Source organism: Myiozetetes cayanensis, unplaced genomic scaffold, assembly GCF_022539395.1.
Source record: "Myiozetetes cayanensis isolate MyiCay16 unplaced genomic scaffold, myiCay2020 scf2-11, whole genome shotgun sequence".
NCBI classification, from domain to species: Eukaryota; Metazoa; Chordata; class Aves; order Passeriformes; family Tyrannidae; genus Myiozetetes; species Myiozetetes cayanensis.
In genome coordinates this window covers 68853688-68868903 of record NW_026087411.1, presented here as the reverse complement: position 1 = coordinate 68868903, position 15216 = coordinate 68853688, and the positions used below count along the sequence as shown (strand labels likewise).

Genomic DNA, 15216 nt, shown 5'->3' with positions numbered 1-15216 from the left:
CAGCTCTCCCTTTGCAGGTGCACATGGAAAAGCTCGGAGGAGTTCAGCATCATCCCTGTGGACCCTGCAGAGCAGTGGATTTTTGCCCTCCCACTGGCATCGCCAGGAGCCAGCTGGGGTGTGAGGGGACTGCTGAGCACAGCAGCCACCAGCCTGGCTGCCTCTGTCCTGTCCACACACACACAGTGTTCAGGCTGGCACGCTCCCAGTGCAGCCGAAGGTCTGCTCTCCTCTACAAGCGTGGTGGGAGCTATGGCATGGCCCTCACAGGGCCAGCTCTGCCCACGCAGGGTGTGTGCTACCCCAGACCCCTCATGTTCCATACATGTTCCCCTGGGGGCTGCACCAGCTCCTCCAAGCCTGGAAAGCCATTACCCCTGCAGTGGTGCCTGCTGGGTTCTCCTACAAAGCTGGGGTTTTGAGGTTTGAGACAGTGACAACTCTACTGTCCCGACCCCTGACCTTGCTGCAGCCCATCCGTGGGCAGCTGTACACCTTGTCTCCACGTGAGGATCCTACACCTTTGGGCTAGCAGTGGCTCAGAGAGACTTCAGGTCTTTTGCTCCCAGGCTCAAGTTGCTTCTGAAGCTTTCAACAGCCCTCCTGAGACAGGGGGCAGGGGCTGCACTGTGTGATGTACAGCTTCACAGAGCAGCTTCTGGTTAACACTGTCACAGTGCTGCTGTGAGCCACACCACAGACATCTCTCTTGGCCTAGGTGTGCCCCCAGCTGAGGTTGTTGCCTTGGAGTTGTGCTCCCCTAAACATAGCAGGGTGAGATGATAATCCCATCTTCTGATTCCAAATCCTCTTTCCAAGCATCCCTTTGCACTTCATTATACAACAGGCAAGAAAATTTTAGTCTGTGTGTCTCTGGACAGTGGGTGGGAACCATGGCGAAGAGTATTGTGCCTCAGGGCTCTGTCTTGGGACCAGTGGTCTTCAATATCTTCATCATAGCTGTGAGGTCGAGTGCACCTTCAGCAAGTCTGCAGATGACATGAAGCTGAACAGTGTCACTGACACAATGGAAGGACGGGATGCCATCCATGGGGACCTGGACAAGCTTAAGAAGTGAACTCATGAGAACCTCGTGAAGTTCAGCAAGTCCATGTGCAAGGTGCTACACCTGGGTTGGGTCTACCCTATCCCAGATATGAGTACAGACTGGGAGAGCAACTTATTGAAAACAGCCCTGCAGAGCAGAACGTGTGGGTTCTCGTGGATGAAAAGCTGGACATGAGCCAACAGTCATAGCATCATAGAACATGCTGAGCTGGAAGGGACCCATCAGGATCATCGAGTTCAACTCCTGTCCCTACCCCGAGAATCACACCCTGTCCCTGAGACTGTTGTCTAAAAACTTCATGAACTCAAGCAGGCTTGCCCAGAAAAGCTGTGGCTGCCCCATCCCTGGAAGTGTTCAAACCAAGGTTGGATGGGGCCCTAAGCAAACTGTTCTAGTGCAAGGTGTCCCTGCCCATGACAGGGGAATTGGAACCAGACGATCTTTAAAGTCCCTTCCAACCCCAGCCATTCTGTGATTCTATAGGTCTGTGATGACCACACCACCACTGAGGTCCAGCAGCAGTGACTCTTGCAGGCTCACGGTACCCACCTACAAAGCAAGTAGGATAAGCATGCTGGTGTTCCAGAAGTCCAGTGGAGGAGTCAAAAAGGGGGTCCTGACCCCTCACTAGAGAACCTTGTGTATAAAACAAGCTGTGAGAAACTCTTGCAGAATGGCACTTGCTCACAGTTCATAATATCCTAGTTCACGTATCATGAAATCTTAGCATCATTTAGACTGAAAGAGAGCTTTAAGATCAGCGAGCCCAACTGTGAACCTACCACTGCCAAGTCCACCAAGCTGAGACAAAGTCAGCCAAGCCTGTTCCCTCCAGGCTGGCTGGGTCTTGCACGCACACACAGACACACACACACGCACACGTGCACGTGGCTGTTAAAGCATGTTCTGGTGACAGAGAACTGTGGGGTGATTCAAAAGAAAATAATGAAGCCACTCCCACCTGCCCATGTGAACGTGACTCATGGGCTCAAACCCCAGCCAGATCCAGATCAACAGATCATAAATGAAATATAAAAGAATACCCCCCTGAGGCCTGGCAGCCTCCTCCACCTCTCTCCCCCTTCTAGGACATTAGTCCCTCTAATGGATTCTGTCAGGGTTTGTTCAGATCCTCCCCAAATGACCCCTTGCTCATTCCCTGCCAGTATCTGCAAAGGGAAGCAAAAATACACATTTTCAAGAGTTTTTCCCAGAACAGGATCCAGCTCTCACCCTGTTCTTACCAAGTGGGAAAGTCATTTGAGTCAGTGTAGCTTTTAGCTGGAAGCCTTCCTCCAAAGTAGCTGCTACCTGGGACTTTAGGAGGCAGCAGGTCAGGCTGCAGAGGGAGGAGGCCAAAATGATGATGCCAGTGGGGTGCTGAGGGTCCCTCTCTGCAGAGCACAAGGGGCAGCCAGTCCCCTCCTTGCCATCCGAGGTAGCAAGTCATCTTGCAGCACTGCAATGCAATGCCAGAGACCCCCTTCCTGCTTCAGCCCCTCTGCTGCCTCCAGACAGGACAAGGCTGCCTGCCCAGCAGATGATTTAAGGAGGCAGCAGATTCCTGCTGGCAGGGGGCTTGCATGAACCACTCCTTGCCTAGCCCAGATAGGCTGTCAGGAACCCTACATGAGCATGGCATTTGCAGACTTTCTTTTGCCTACCATGGCCAAGGAATTTGAGTTTCCATCAGACCTTTCTTTTTGACTTGCAGGTCAATGAGAAGCAACCACTCAGCAAGACTCATGTTCTCCAAGTAGACGGTCTAGATGATGCCTGCCATATGCTGAACTCACCCACGTGGGACTATTCTTTGCAGCCTCCTCAATGGTCTCCCACGAGGCACACAATGTTATAATATGTAAGGAAATTTGAAGACTGTAATCCCAGCAGGGATCGTGCTCTCTGCAGGACAGCCAGGACCTAGACAGCATTGGCAGCAGAATATCCGCAGCAGCAGTAAAAGCAAAGTGAAACAAACCACCCAGGAGCTCTCTAAATACACCTTTTTTTAAATGCACCTAACATTAGCCATAAAATGGTCTCCTTGGGTGCAGGCTGCCAGGTGTCTGGAGAAGAGAGGGTTTGTGCAGGACTGGGCAAAGCTGAGCCATGATATGAAAAGGGGCATTTTAGCCGAAGCTTACAGCAGCCCTAGCAGGTGAGAACAGGGCATGGAAAAAAGATTGGAGGGGATTAGACCTCCCACCAAATCCATCCAAATGCAGTGAACTGCCAGTTACTGTGAGACCCTTCTGTGGGACAGCACGTAAGCACAGCAGAACGAGGTCTGTGTCTGGGGCACTGCAGAGAAGTAGGAGAACACATCTCTAAAAACTTAACGAAGTCCTACCCTCACCCACGTGTGGGACTCGTCAGACTCTCCAAGAAACTTCAGGGCCTGAAGCATGTTGTAAGATGGGTGCTGCAGGCCTACTCCATGGAGGCACACAACCACTGAGCTGGGCAATTCAGTGCGTCACCCTTCCACAGTCAGGAGTGAGCTGGTCCTCACGTGGCACCTTCCCCCTCTGCCTCTCCCACCTGGAGGCCTTGGGGAGCGGCGTGCGTGGGGGGAGAGGCAGTGCACAACATGCCCATCACGGTGCTGGCTGGCACCTCGCTGCTGGCTCCAGTCTCTTTCGCACTTCAGCAGCTCTCGCTCCAGTTTGCAAGGGTGGGATTTGCCATGGGGCTCTGGGAGGTCTAGAGAGTTCTTCTGAAGCACCACAGTGTTCCCAAAGTGTCCGGGAGAGAGGATCCCACCTCCAGACCCTCTCTGTGCCAGATGGGAGGGTGGCACACCGGCAGCGCTACCCTCTCCCAGCTTGCCCCAGGCACTGCCGGCACCTTCCCAAGACGCCCACTGCTGCAATGTGTGCGGACAGCTTGCGTAAGGTAGAGGCTCCCGAGGGCTGGGTAATCTTTCTTCCCATCTCCACACGTGGGCCCCACGTTGGATCTGCTCCATGATGGCATGTTGCATCCACCACCCCTCGGATCCACCGCTGCGGCTGCAGCCCAAGAGGGGACCACCTGTGCCCACCGCTTCCAGAGCCTCTCAGACGACCAACTCAGTAGCTCACACCCAGCCACAGGAGCAAACCTCCACATCAGACAGGTGCCATGGTCTGTGCAGGGGCTGAGAAATCTGCCCATGGCACAAACCACCTTCTCTTGCAGGAGGGACAGTTCTGGCCAGGAGGTGGGTCTGGGTCAGGTAACTGCGTTCCCTGCAGGGCTGGGGGCTGGTCTGGCACCCAGCTGAAGGAAGCGATCACGTTACACGGTGGGGACGTCTGGCCCCGAACATCCTGAGCTGTGGTACGTGGTGTAAACCTGAACCCTGCTCTATGAATGCTCAGCACTGTTATATTTAGGATGCTTAGCTATTCTGGCTACATGGGGTATCCTGTTTTCTCAGGGCATTTTTGGGAAACAAATTATTCCTTAGCTCTGCATTTGGATATGCATGTGAGAGGAGCAAGGCATAGGAAACTTCCTTAAGTTTTTTGGTTTTGATGGTTTGGGTTTTGTTTGTTTGTTTGTTTGTTTAATTTAACAAGTGACAGTTACCATCAATGTCAAGACGGTTTTATTATCCATGCTGGCCTAAATAAACTTAGGACATATCCTAATAAATATAAATGAGCATACTCTTGGAATTCATCTCTCTGGCCAAGGTGTGAATTCATCAAAGCAAAAGTGTGTTTTGTTTTGACATTCACATGCAGCATATCCAAAAACCATCCCTGATCCCACAGAATGGGGATGTCCCCTCCGTAAGCATGCCATGTCACACGCAGTGGAATCTCAGTCCACACAAGGACAAGACTGAATACTGCTATGGTGCTCTTTTGATTTAATTTTCAAGGTAATGTGTAGACTATGCATAGTCACAGACCAGTGAATTGCTGGTGTCCCCACAGCCAAGCACAAAACAGCCCAAAGGAGGTAGGTGGAATACAAATGGATTACCACATCTCTGATGCATGAGAAGCTGCAGTGATAACAGAGTCTTGGAATAGCACAGCCACTGCGTACTAATAAAGGCATGACACAACACAACTGATATAGGAGTTTGGCATGTTAGGTGGGAAGGAACATGCCTGGTTCTGATCTAGCTGGCAGGTCATTTCTTATGTCCTCCAGCAGACACCATATACTGACAAGTATTTTAAAAGATTTACATTAACAAGTCACAGTTGAGTATTTTTCCACAGACAATATATGTAAATGTTATCGTGGGAGATTGAGTTCTTGGGATTTGAAAGCGTACAGCCACTGCTCAAATGTGATACACATCACATTCTCAGATGACTCAAATACATTTAAACAGCTCTAATATCAGCCTGGATGATAAGAGAAGCTACTCCATTCCTGCTTCCTAGAACTGCCTGCCTTTAAAGTCACAGGGTACTTCCAGCTTTCATCCAGCAGCAGCACGATGCAGAAGCAACTCTTGATAATCCCCACCGGGACATACCCACCAGTGCATGTTATTAGATGTTCCCATTGTTCCTTAAATGAGCAGGGATTTATTTCCATGCTTGTGGGATACTGCAAGCTACAAGAAAACTTTTAGATGTTTAAAGAAAAGCTCCATTATTACCAGGGGGCGTGTTTGAAACCACAAACTGTGAAGATCGTCATGCATTTATGGGTGGGTAAAACCAAAGTCTATAAACTTCTCAACATGACCAATTCGGTCTGCTCACTGTGTGCAGGGAGTTTTGTAAAGGTGACTCACTCCCACCAACTTTGTTAGGTATACTTTCTGCAGTTGTGATGCTGTATTTACAAATATTTCTTTTCAAAAGCAGATGTTTCCCAAGAACCGTAGTTACTACAGAGTGCCAGTTTGATTTGCCTCCTTGAATCCCCTCTGCTGCAGCGAAAGGAAGATACCAGCAAGGGAGAAGTCTGATCTCCTCTGGTTGTTCTTTGTTAGCAAGGTAATTTCTGAGCTTTACCACCAAAACTAAACTATTGGAAACTGTCCTTCTTTCTTCTGTACTACTGCAGGAACGAGCCATACAATAAGTGGAAAACAGAAAATCATAATTATACTTTTGCAAACTACTGATTCTACATCATATTAGAAAATGGCACGACCAACAACAGATGTTTTAGAACTGCACAGCCTAGCAACAATGACATGATCTGACAATTTACAATCATCTCATAGCACTAAACTGGGGGACCACAGGAGCCCCCTGCAGTAAGACTTTAAGCCTTTAATTTTGCACTTCTCTGGCTCACCTTTCAGCTAAGGAAGTATGTTTTCTTTAAAAGCTGATTGCTTTTCCATAAACCTGCATGACCTGAACTTACAGGTTAAAGTTCAGTGCCCAGTTGTGTAAATTGCAAGGCTCCGAATTGACAACCGTGTCCCTGACCAGGTCAAGCATGCAGAGCTGGAGGTTATCTTTCCAGAGCAGAGCTGTGCTATGTTGGCCAGATACGGGTAGAAAATATTTTTAACAATGCAAATGTTAAAAATACATATTTAAAAATATTTAGAAGTTCATTATGATTTGGAGAACTTTAGACACCTAAACTCCATAGCATGAAAACTTTGTTACAAAATCAAATGCTGCACACTTTCTTTCTTTCTTATTTTTTCCCCTCTAACATTGCAAGCAATTCCTATTTGTGGATATAGGGAAGAATCTTAACAGTGTAGGCTCAAATGCAGGCCATGGAAAAGACATCTGAACCATACAACGTTTGGTAGGACTTGATCCATAATTAAAACTTTGTCTGCTGCTGATAGCTATGAAGAAGTCCTTTCTTCAGTGCTTCACATATTGGTTTTTTATTACTTAAGACACAATTAGTCTTCTGTGATGGAAATCACACAAAATGCATTATTGCTGGCTACCATATCATATCCAAGACTCAGCAGTGAACACTTGATTTTTTTAAAAATTCCTTATTTTAAAAAGTCATATTTAAAAAAAAAATACAGATTCTTCTTTACTACTTTATTTACAACCTTTACTGCTAGCGTAAGCAAAGCAAAACTCCATTCTGGCAATGGACTGGTGCACAGGTAACCTTTCTATAATGCCTTCAAATACCACTTGGACGCTTCACACGACTTCTTACGGAATATCATCAAAAGACATTTCAGCTGAAGGAACATATGGTTGAATGTTTCATTCAGCCATGTATTCAACGCATGCAACGTCCACACAAAAGTTACATACCCTCACATTGTGTGTACCCTTCAAGATGCTTCAAAGAACACACAACAAAATAATCACAGAAATGGCCTGTTACAGTCCCTACAATACACTTACCAGTTTGTCAATACACAAAGCTGGAAAAACTGATCCTACGGCAGTATTCCAAAGCAAGGGCATTGTATAAAAATTACAGGCAGGCTGGTATTACCTTCAGACTTTATTATAATAACAATAACAATTTTTTAAACACCTACTCTAGATTAACTTGGATATCTGTTACATAACAACTGTAGCACTCCCCCAGTAATTTCAGCAGCTAAGCTATGACTGTACACACCTTTCATAAACTTGGTTGGTGGTTTTAATCTATCTCAAACAACTGTTGTTCTAATAAATATTTCTTGCAAATGAAAAAATCATTGTAATAATTATGCAATATTATTTTTCTACGTTACTATAAAACCAGCAAAATAAACCAAAGCTTCTGGGTTTTTTTTCTGTGATCATAAACACGGACATGAAGCTCTCTGGGTAAAAAAAGAAGACCTACCTATTAGAAAAACATTACAGGTTTTACCATCATTAACCTTCGCTGGCTATTGGAACAATGCCTGCTCAAGTTCTGTGATTAGCCAGAAGAAATTGACACCTGGCACCAATATGATGTTTTCTGTATTGAAACAACACATGGGAAGTGAGAACGTGACTACTGTGTATCGTCCAGCAGTAAGACCCCATGACATTACAGTGATTATTATTCATATTAGAGAGTGCTGCAAGCCTCAGTCATGAAGCTACTGTATCAGAACAAAATGACTGTTCTTGTCACAGGGAGCTTGCGAGGGGCATAGAGGGAGGTGAGAGATGGGTGCAGACAGACTGGAGGGCACAATGAAACACAGGGACAGTTTATTAAACACAACAGGGACGACTCATTGTGCACCAGTAGTTTAAAACACTAAACTTCTGTAGACATCAAAGCCAAAAGGTTTTAAGGAGGGATGTAGATGACACCTAAGAGGGAATTTTCCAGAAATTTATGCTTATTTAGAAATCTAGAACAGGGGATGTGACTTGGTGGCACAATCAGACCAGGAGATAACTTATATAACTTCTTGATTTGAGTGAGAGGGATGGTGTAACAGCAGGCTTTGGCAATGATGTGAAAGTGAAGAGAGAAGCTTCACAACTAATGCAACAGAGATGGCAGAGCCAGGGCAGTAACACAAAGCAGAAAGCAACAAGTCAAAGCAAGAGACTAATATAAACAACCTACTCTGCAACTTTCTCAATGACTGCGAAATCTAAGTTGTTGAGCTGTCAAGGACAGAAAAAGGGACTACACTGAAATTCAGATCAATATGATCAAGTGGGATTAGACTGTAAATTGCACAACCATGTAGAAAAAACAGAGAGAGATATGCTATAGAAGAATGAAGATTGAGACAGAGCCAACATAAGAGGTTTTAAGAACATCCAAGTCAAAAGTTGTTGACTAAGCACAATCTCTATCAAAAAAAACCAGGACAACAGAAACTATGAGGGTTATAGAGCTGGGGATGCTCAATTGCACTGAAGCTGAAGCAACAGCTCAATCTTCAGGTGTAAGAAATGCAGACTAAGTTTTTTGGCAAAAGGCCACTCCTACCCTCACCCTTCTGTAAAAGGCACATCAGAAACCAAAGCCTCTTAACATGGTTGGTAGTGCAAGTACCCATGCAACTATTATGGAGAAGACAAGTGGGATTTTTGGAAGGAGTTAGCTATCCATCCGTGAAACAACAGTTAGATGGAACAGAAACACAGACTAGCAAAGCACACAAAACCCCACTTTGAAAAACCACCAACATGCTCTAGCTCATGCTTTCCCATTTTGTCACCTGACATCTTGAAATGCTCCAAGGTTCAGCAGGAGGAAAAAGTAGGACACCACTTATCTTCAGAATGCAGTAGATAAGCTTTCTTTCAGAAGATACATTTCTAGCAACATCATACAAGTAATCATAAATCTCAACAATGGGCATCGGCGTGGCACGCCAGAATTTTATAAGCACAGAACAAAACTTCTGCTTTCCATAAGCTTTCGTTCTATTTTGATAGACACATACCCTTGAATATCCTCATGGACATTTTAAAAGCTGTAATTTCAGCTCTGAGGTTTTGCAAGCTTTGTTTTGTGCGGTGTATGATATCATAAACATCCTGAATGTAATTACAACTGCAATTTTGTGGCCTGTATTTTCTCTCTTGGTAGCCCAAAGCTGATGTTTACAAAAACTTTTCTGCACACTTATTTGATTTGAACTTTTTATTATTATTACAAATGTATATTATTTTATTAAAAAAATTCACACTGAAGCAAAGTCAATTCCATTTCATTACAACCAAGAATATAAAATAAATGCAATGAACTCATAGCTTAGTTTTAACAGTCATTTCAAGAGTGACATCAGGACAACTTAAAAGCAGTAAACTCCCAACTCTAGAATGAGAAACAAGTATTTTGCTTTGTGGTTTTGCTAGCCCACTGGCATGGGCACTGCTGAATGTGGCCACCACAGATCTAGAGTGGCAAAGTTTTGTGGCAGCATGAGGCGCATACACAATAATTTCCAATGGAAACTACAAAAATGAAAGATGTGTGCATGAAATTATTAGAAAAAAAAAATAACTGAATAGAGACAGGCACACTTTCACAAATAGTAAACATGGGAATATACAACTAGAACAATTTGAAAAGTTACTACCTTACATATATAAAAAGTTCTTTAAATTGCTGTTAAAAAGGACATGTTCTGTCCAGATTTTGTGTAATACTTTTTAGTGTCTACACAAGACAAATTTTTAAAAAAATTAAATAGCATTAATTTACTACTAAATATTTAGGAGATAACAGTGCATTAAGGACTTTTTTCATATAGTAATACACATCGCTCCTGTCCGGCGACATTTTTAGAAGATTACGTATGGCCTTATGTACAATACATTTATTTAATCCTAAAACAATTCTTTGCTTAATGGTGTTAAAGTACCATTCCTGAAGATTATGAAGGGGAACTAAGCTTATTATGTTTATATAAAATATTATACATATTTGAACACTTCTAGCTTCCCGCCACCCCTCCCGCTATGAATGCTCTTCCCTCCCCCTCCCCAGATACAGTGTCACAGATACAGTGCAGGACTCGCAGCTTTCCCTACATTTCTCCTTCATTGTGCAGTTTGTGCTACATAAACTTCACCAACACGGATCAGGCTGCTCATCCTATTCATTCCCCACGTGTTTGTTTCCTCTGAGCCACGATGGGAAAAGCTGTACCCAGCAGCCTGCTCTCCCACCAGAATGGAGAAGACGGCTGGCTGCCCGCGTCACCTGCATCTCTCGGTGCAGGTGTGAAACACTTTGGTGAGGGTCTAAAGGTTACGGGCAGAGACAGAGCTATGAGTAATAACGAAGCTGCACAGGCAAAAAATAACAAAAATGACATGGTCCTGGTTTCCCATGACAAACTGCACGATTCACTTCTGAAAGCGGAATGTTTTTACCTCACGGGATGACCCCTAGACAGCAACGCTTCTTCCGCTATGACAGCCACTGACCCCGGCAGCATGCATCAAGCTCCCAAGAAAAAAGAGAACTATTTCACCACCAGGAAGGAACTACAAGAGTGTGCAGAGCCTATGTTTTGCAGCCAGCTCTTTTGCTTTTATTCACTCTCCTCCCAGTGGTGAGTTTGAAGGAATGGAGGAAGTCAGCTCGGCTTCATGTGTGCGCACAAAAGCTAGAGAGGAGCGGCACGCGGTCATCTACCAGACCTAACCAAGGCAGAAACACCAGCGCAGCTTAGAGAGGGGTCGTGGCAGTCACTCTAGAAGCTGGAAGCTCACTCAATTAAAGCACCTTACATTGCTGTGAAGTTTCACACTCTACATACAGATTAATCTACACCATGATTTTGCCTTACTGGCACAAGAGCCCACCTTAATTAACCATACAGTTCCCTGCCACTTGTATAAATTTTGATGACCACCTGCAGGTCACAGTAGGGAACAGAAATGTTACACAACTGCAGCAGAAAAGACAAAATAATTCTGAGATAAGAGAAAGACGAAAAGAACAGGAGAGGACAAAACTTACCCTGCCAAAGGTTAATTTCCATAAATGTGACATTCAAGTCAAATGTTACTTTATGGCATTGGCCAAAAAACCATTAGCTCAAAAGTACCTCATATTAACATCAGTAAGAGGTGAGATGGAAAGAAAGCAACCTCTCAGGCTCAATGAAATAAAGGAACAACTAAAATCTGTTCTTACAAACATGCTACTAGGGCATGTATAAAACAGAGCATTTCAAGGGTTACACATTGAAAGTACCCTTTGGGAGATTATTTTCCCCCAGAAATAAGGTTTTCCTTTCAATTGCTTCATTTCATTTTTCACCACCTTCTTAGCCATTTGATGACAAAAGCAGGTTTTAGTTGCTTTTTCAGGGCAGCTGGGTGTTGTCAAAACCACGTGATGGTAGGTATAGCCAAAACAAGCCAACTGCTCACAAAAGGTATGAAAAGAGCATTGAGTTTGAGGAGGAAGGGGGCACTAAAAGGTGATTGAGAGATGAAACCCAGTAGAAACTTGTATGTGACTAGCTGTGATGAAAAACATTCTCCTCAGAGCAAACAGATTTACTCACAGAATCACAGAATATGCCAAATTGGAAGGGACCCACACAGGTCATCAAGTCCAACTCAGCCCTGCACAGGACCATCCCCAAGAGTCACACCATGTGCCCAACTTCTTGAACTCTGTCAGGCTTAGTGCTGTGACCACTTCCCTGGGGAGTCTGTTCCAGTGCCCAACCACCCTCTGACACAGGACACAGAAGAGAACACAGTGCAGCATAAAAACCTATAATGTTAACCATTTATGCAAACTTCTCTCAGTTTACCTCTTCTCCAGACATCAGCTGTAGAAGCTCACTGGTGTTACACTGCCAGTAGCTTTTTAAATGCATTTTCCCAGGTTTTCTGCAACTACAATCAGCCTTATTTCTGAAGGCTGAAGGAAAAGTGAAGCTGTCCCAAATTACATGTTGTGTCTCTCTGAATAACTGTGGTTCCAGAAGTTGGACAATAATCCCCTGATTATGCTTCTGAACTCCTGTTTAATTACTGGGGATTTTCTGCCAGCTACCCATCCACTTGCAGTCCCTTAGGTACAATCAAAACATGTTTGCTCTAGGGAAAAAGAAACATTTCAGTGCAATCAAGCGCATCTGGTGTAACTAATCTGGTTAATCACAGCAATGTGAGGGACATACAATATGCACTATAAACATGAAAAAGGAACAGTTTTCAACATGCTTTTCAAACTGCACAATAATTTCTCTTAATTATTAATTCTAACATAAAATGATTAAATGCATTTGTTTTAGCAAGTCTTAGTATTTCTGTCACCTTTAAATTTTGAGAACTGACTCAGGAATACGAAAGAAAGCTAAATTTCTAGAACTCTCACATACATTAATCAGCTGCTTAAAAGAAAAAACAAGCCCATCATCCACATTCCTACTGAGACTCGAGGGCAGTAAATACATTTTCCTGACTATTTTGGTGTCCAGCCTGGGAAGACATTCCATTCTTCTGTTCTAACGGATCCTGAAAGCATCTCCATTTTATGTGACTGTCCTGGTTTCATTTAAAATAATGCTTAATTTAAAACTAGTCAGAGCATGATCACTGTGATTTCAAGAATTCAATGTGAATGAGTTAAGAAATACCAGCAATCTTCTGTTTGACGTTCAGTCCAGTAGCATGAAGCATATTTGTCGCTGCAGAGACTTGGGTGGTTTTTTTCTTTTTTCCTTTTTTCATTTTATTCATTTTTTAAATTTTTTATTTTTAACTTTGCCTGAAAACTAGACTAATAAAAACAGAATAGTAAAATACTCTGGAACAGTAAAATTTTGCTGTTCTTGACATCCATGAGCAAAACAGTAATATCCTGTGAAAATAACATAGTGCTTTAAAAAGGTGCAATATACCTGTATAGCTAAACTGGTTTGCCTAGTATAAAACTAACTATATACAAGCTTGAAAGCCTGGGAGTTCAAGATTTTCAAACTTTAAAATCCCATTAAAGAGATTGAAAAGACAGATTTATGGCAATCACTACAGCATAAGGAAGGTGCACCAGGAATCCTTCAAAATTCCAAAGGTTAAAGAAATTAAGTGCTGGGTTCAGATCAGAAGGGTTCATTAGAGTAACCACAATGGAGCACATGCAAGGGCAGGGAGGAAGGAAAACTTCGCAAGAATCTCCTTTATGGCAGTAAAGGGATAGGGTGAGGGAAGTCTTCAGTGAGTGAAGTTTTCCTTTTGTCATCATGAATTTTAATTCTGCATTATAGTTTGTATTTTTGGTCTTCTCATCATTATAAACTTCATATTGCTGGAGTCTTCTGGCTTTTAGTCCATTCCTTTCTGAGTGCAGCCTGTCAGGCCTCTCAGTACCTGTGAGACTGATGAGATTGGTGATACTGAGAGCTCTGCTGAGACGACGTGGAATAGCCCATTGTACTCTGGGACTGAGAAGATCCCTGAATGTTGCTTTGGTAACTCAGGCGTGAGCTGGAGTGCTGCAGGAAAAAAAAAGAAAGGGATCAGGGGAACGCAAACCTGCCTGTTAGGACTCCGCAGCTCAGGAAGATTTTAACCCTTCTGAAGGTCATTAAAACATAATTGTTGGAGAAGCTGACAAAAGAGTGCTACTATTTAGGGTCCCATAGAACAAGTAATCATTCTGACCTGCAATCAGCCCTAACACAGCATACAAAATACACAGAGTATTGGCAGACACCTAGAAGTACAACATATATGCACCCATTTTCTGAAGGAAAAATACACAAGACACAGGAGAGAAGACTCCCTTTCAAAATTCATTTGTTTCATACAATTATTTCTGTCATTACTGTAATTGCTATTAATGCAAAATCAAACTGCTAATGCCATAAATATCCTTCTCAGGATAGGTAATACCAAATGTTACAGAGAAACATTTTATTCTTTTCTGAGAAAAAGACAACCATGACCTAAGAGTTACTCAATTTATCTAAATGAAAAATTGCCAATTAAGATAAATAATATCATTTTAGGTGAGTCTTTCAACCTGCTGCCTTATCTACTGGAAACAAGGACAACTGCTTAAAGCTGGGCATGGGTATGTACGGTAACCTAACATTCATTTTCTTAAATGTTTTTCTCTTCCCTTCCACAGTTTGGGATGTCAGCTCAGTGGACCTCAACCTCAGCAAGGCAAATTCATGGATTGTTTGCGACCTCTAGCCTGATGAATTTGCTCTTTCATTATCACATCCATTCCCTGTCCAGAATTAACAGTGAACTGCCCGATAATGCAAGTTACAAAATCACTTGGCATGAAAAGTACTGCTCAGTGGATAGGAGACTCTCCGGTAAGGTAAACCCCACCCCAATTCATATGAGAGTCTACACTCCCTCCCCCTGCCCCCAAATTTGCAGTCAGAAAACAGTTTTGTTTCCAGCCAAGTTAAGCAAGGGTTCAGGCAGTCATTCAGTAGAGTTTTGTTCACTATCTAATTGGTGGTTCTACTTGGTTATGTCCAAGGGTCATCAACAAGCCCGTGGCCAACAGCAATCATCTAGGAAAAGTGTTAAGATCGTAACACTGTGATTAAGTATCAGCATTATGAGTTCCAGAAAGGCCCTGGAGAAGTTTGAGTTCTCAACGGAAATCCCATGGAGACACTGGGTCTGTAAGAACACCACACCCTCCACAGACCAAGAATCTGCTCAGTGAAGGCAGTCAGTGGTCTCATCTAACCATTGGACCCCAACCAGGAAAGCTGTGAAAGCCTCCTAACAACTTTTCAGCTGGATGATGAAAGAGCACGATCCTAAAGTTCAGGCAGTCTAAAACAG

General features: G+C 43.7%; 1 protein-coding gene across 3 annotated transcripts in view; it reads right to left on the bottom strand.

The window, feature by feature from the left end:
• Nucleotides 1-9553: 9553 nt before the first annotated feature.
• The window catches only part of CDK19 (cyclin dependent kinase 19), a 117892-nt gene continuing 112229 nt past the window's right edge, over nt 9554-15216 (bottom strand). For all 3 annotated transcript variants that reach the window (XM_050315879.1, XM_050315876.1, XM_050315877.1), the window contains one exon: nt 9554-13895. In XM_050315879.1, the coding sequence (XP_050171836.1) occupies nt 13764-13895 (132 nt within the window). In that variant the 3' untranslated portion in view covers nt 9554-13763. The remainder of the gene's footprint in view (nt 13896-15216) is intronic.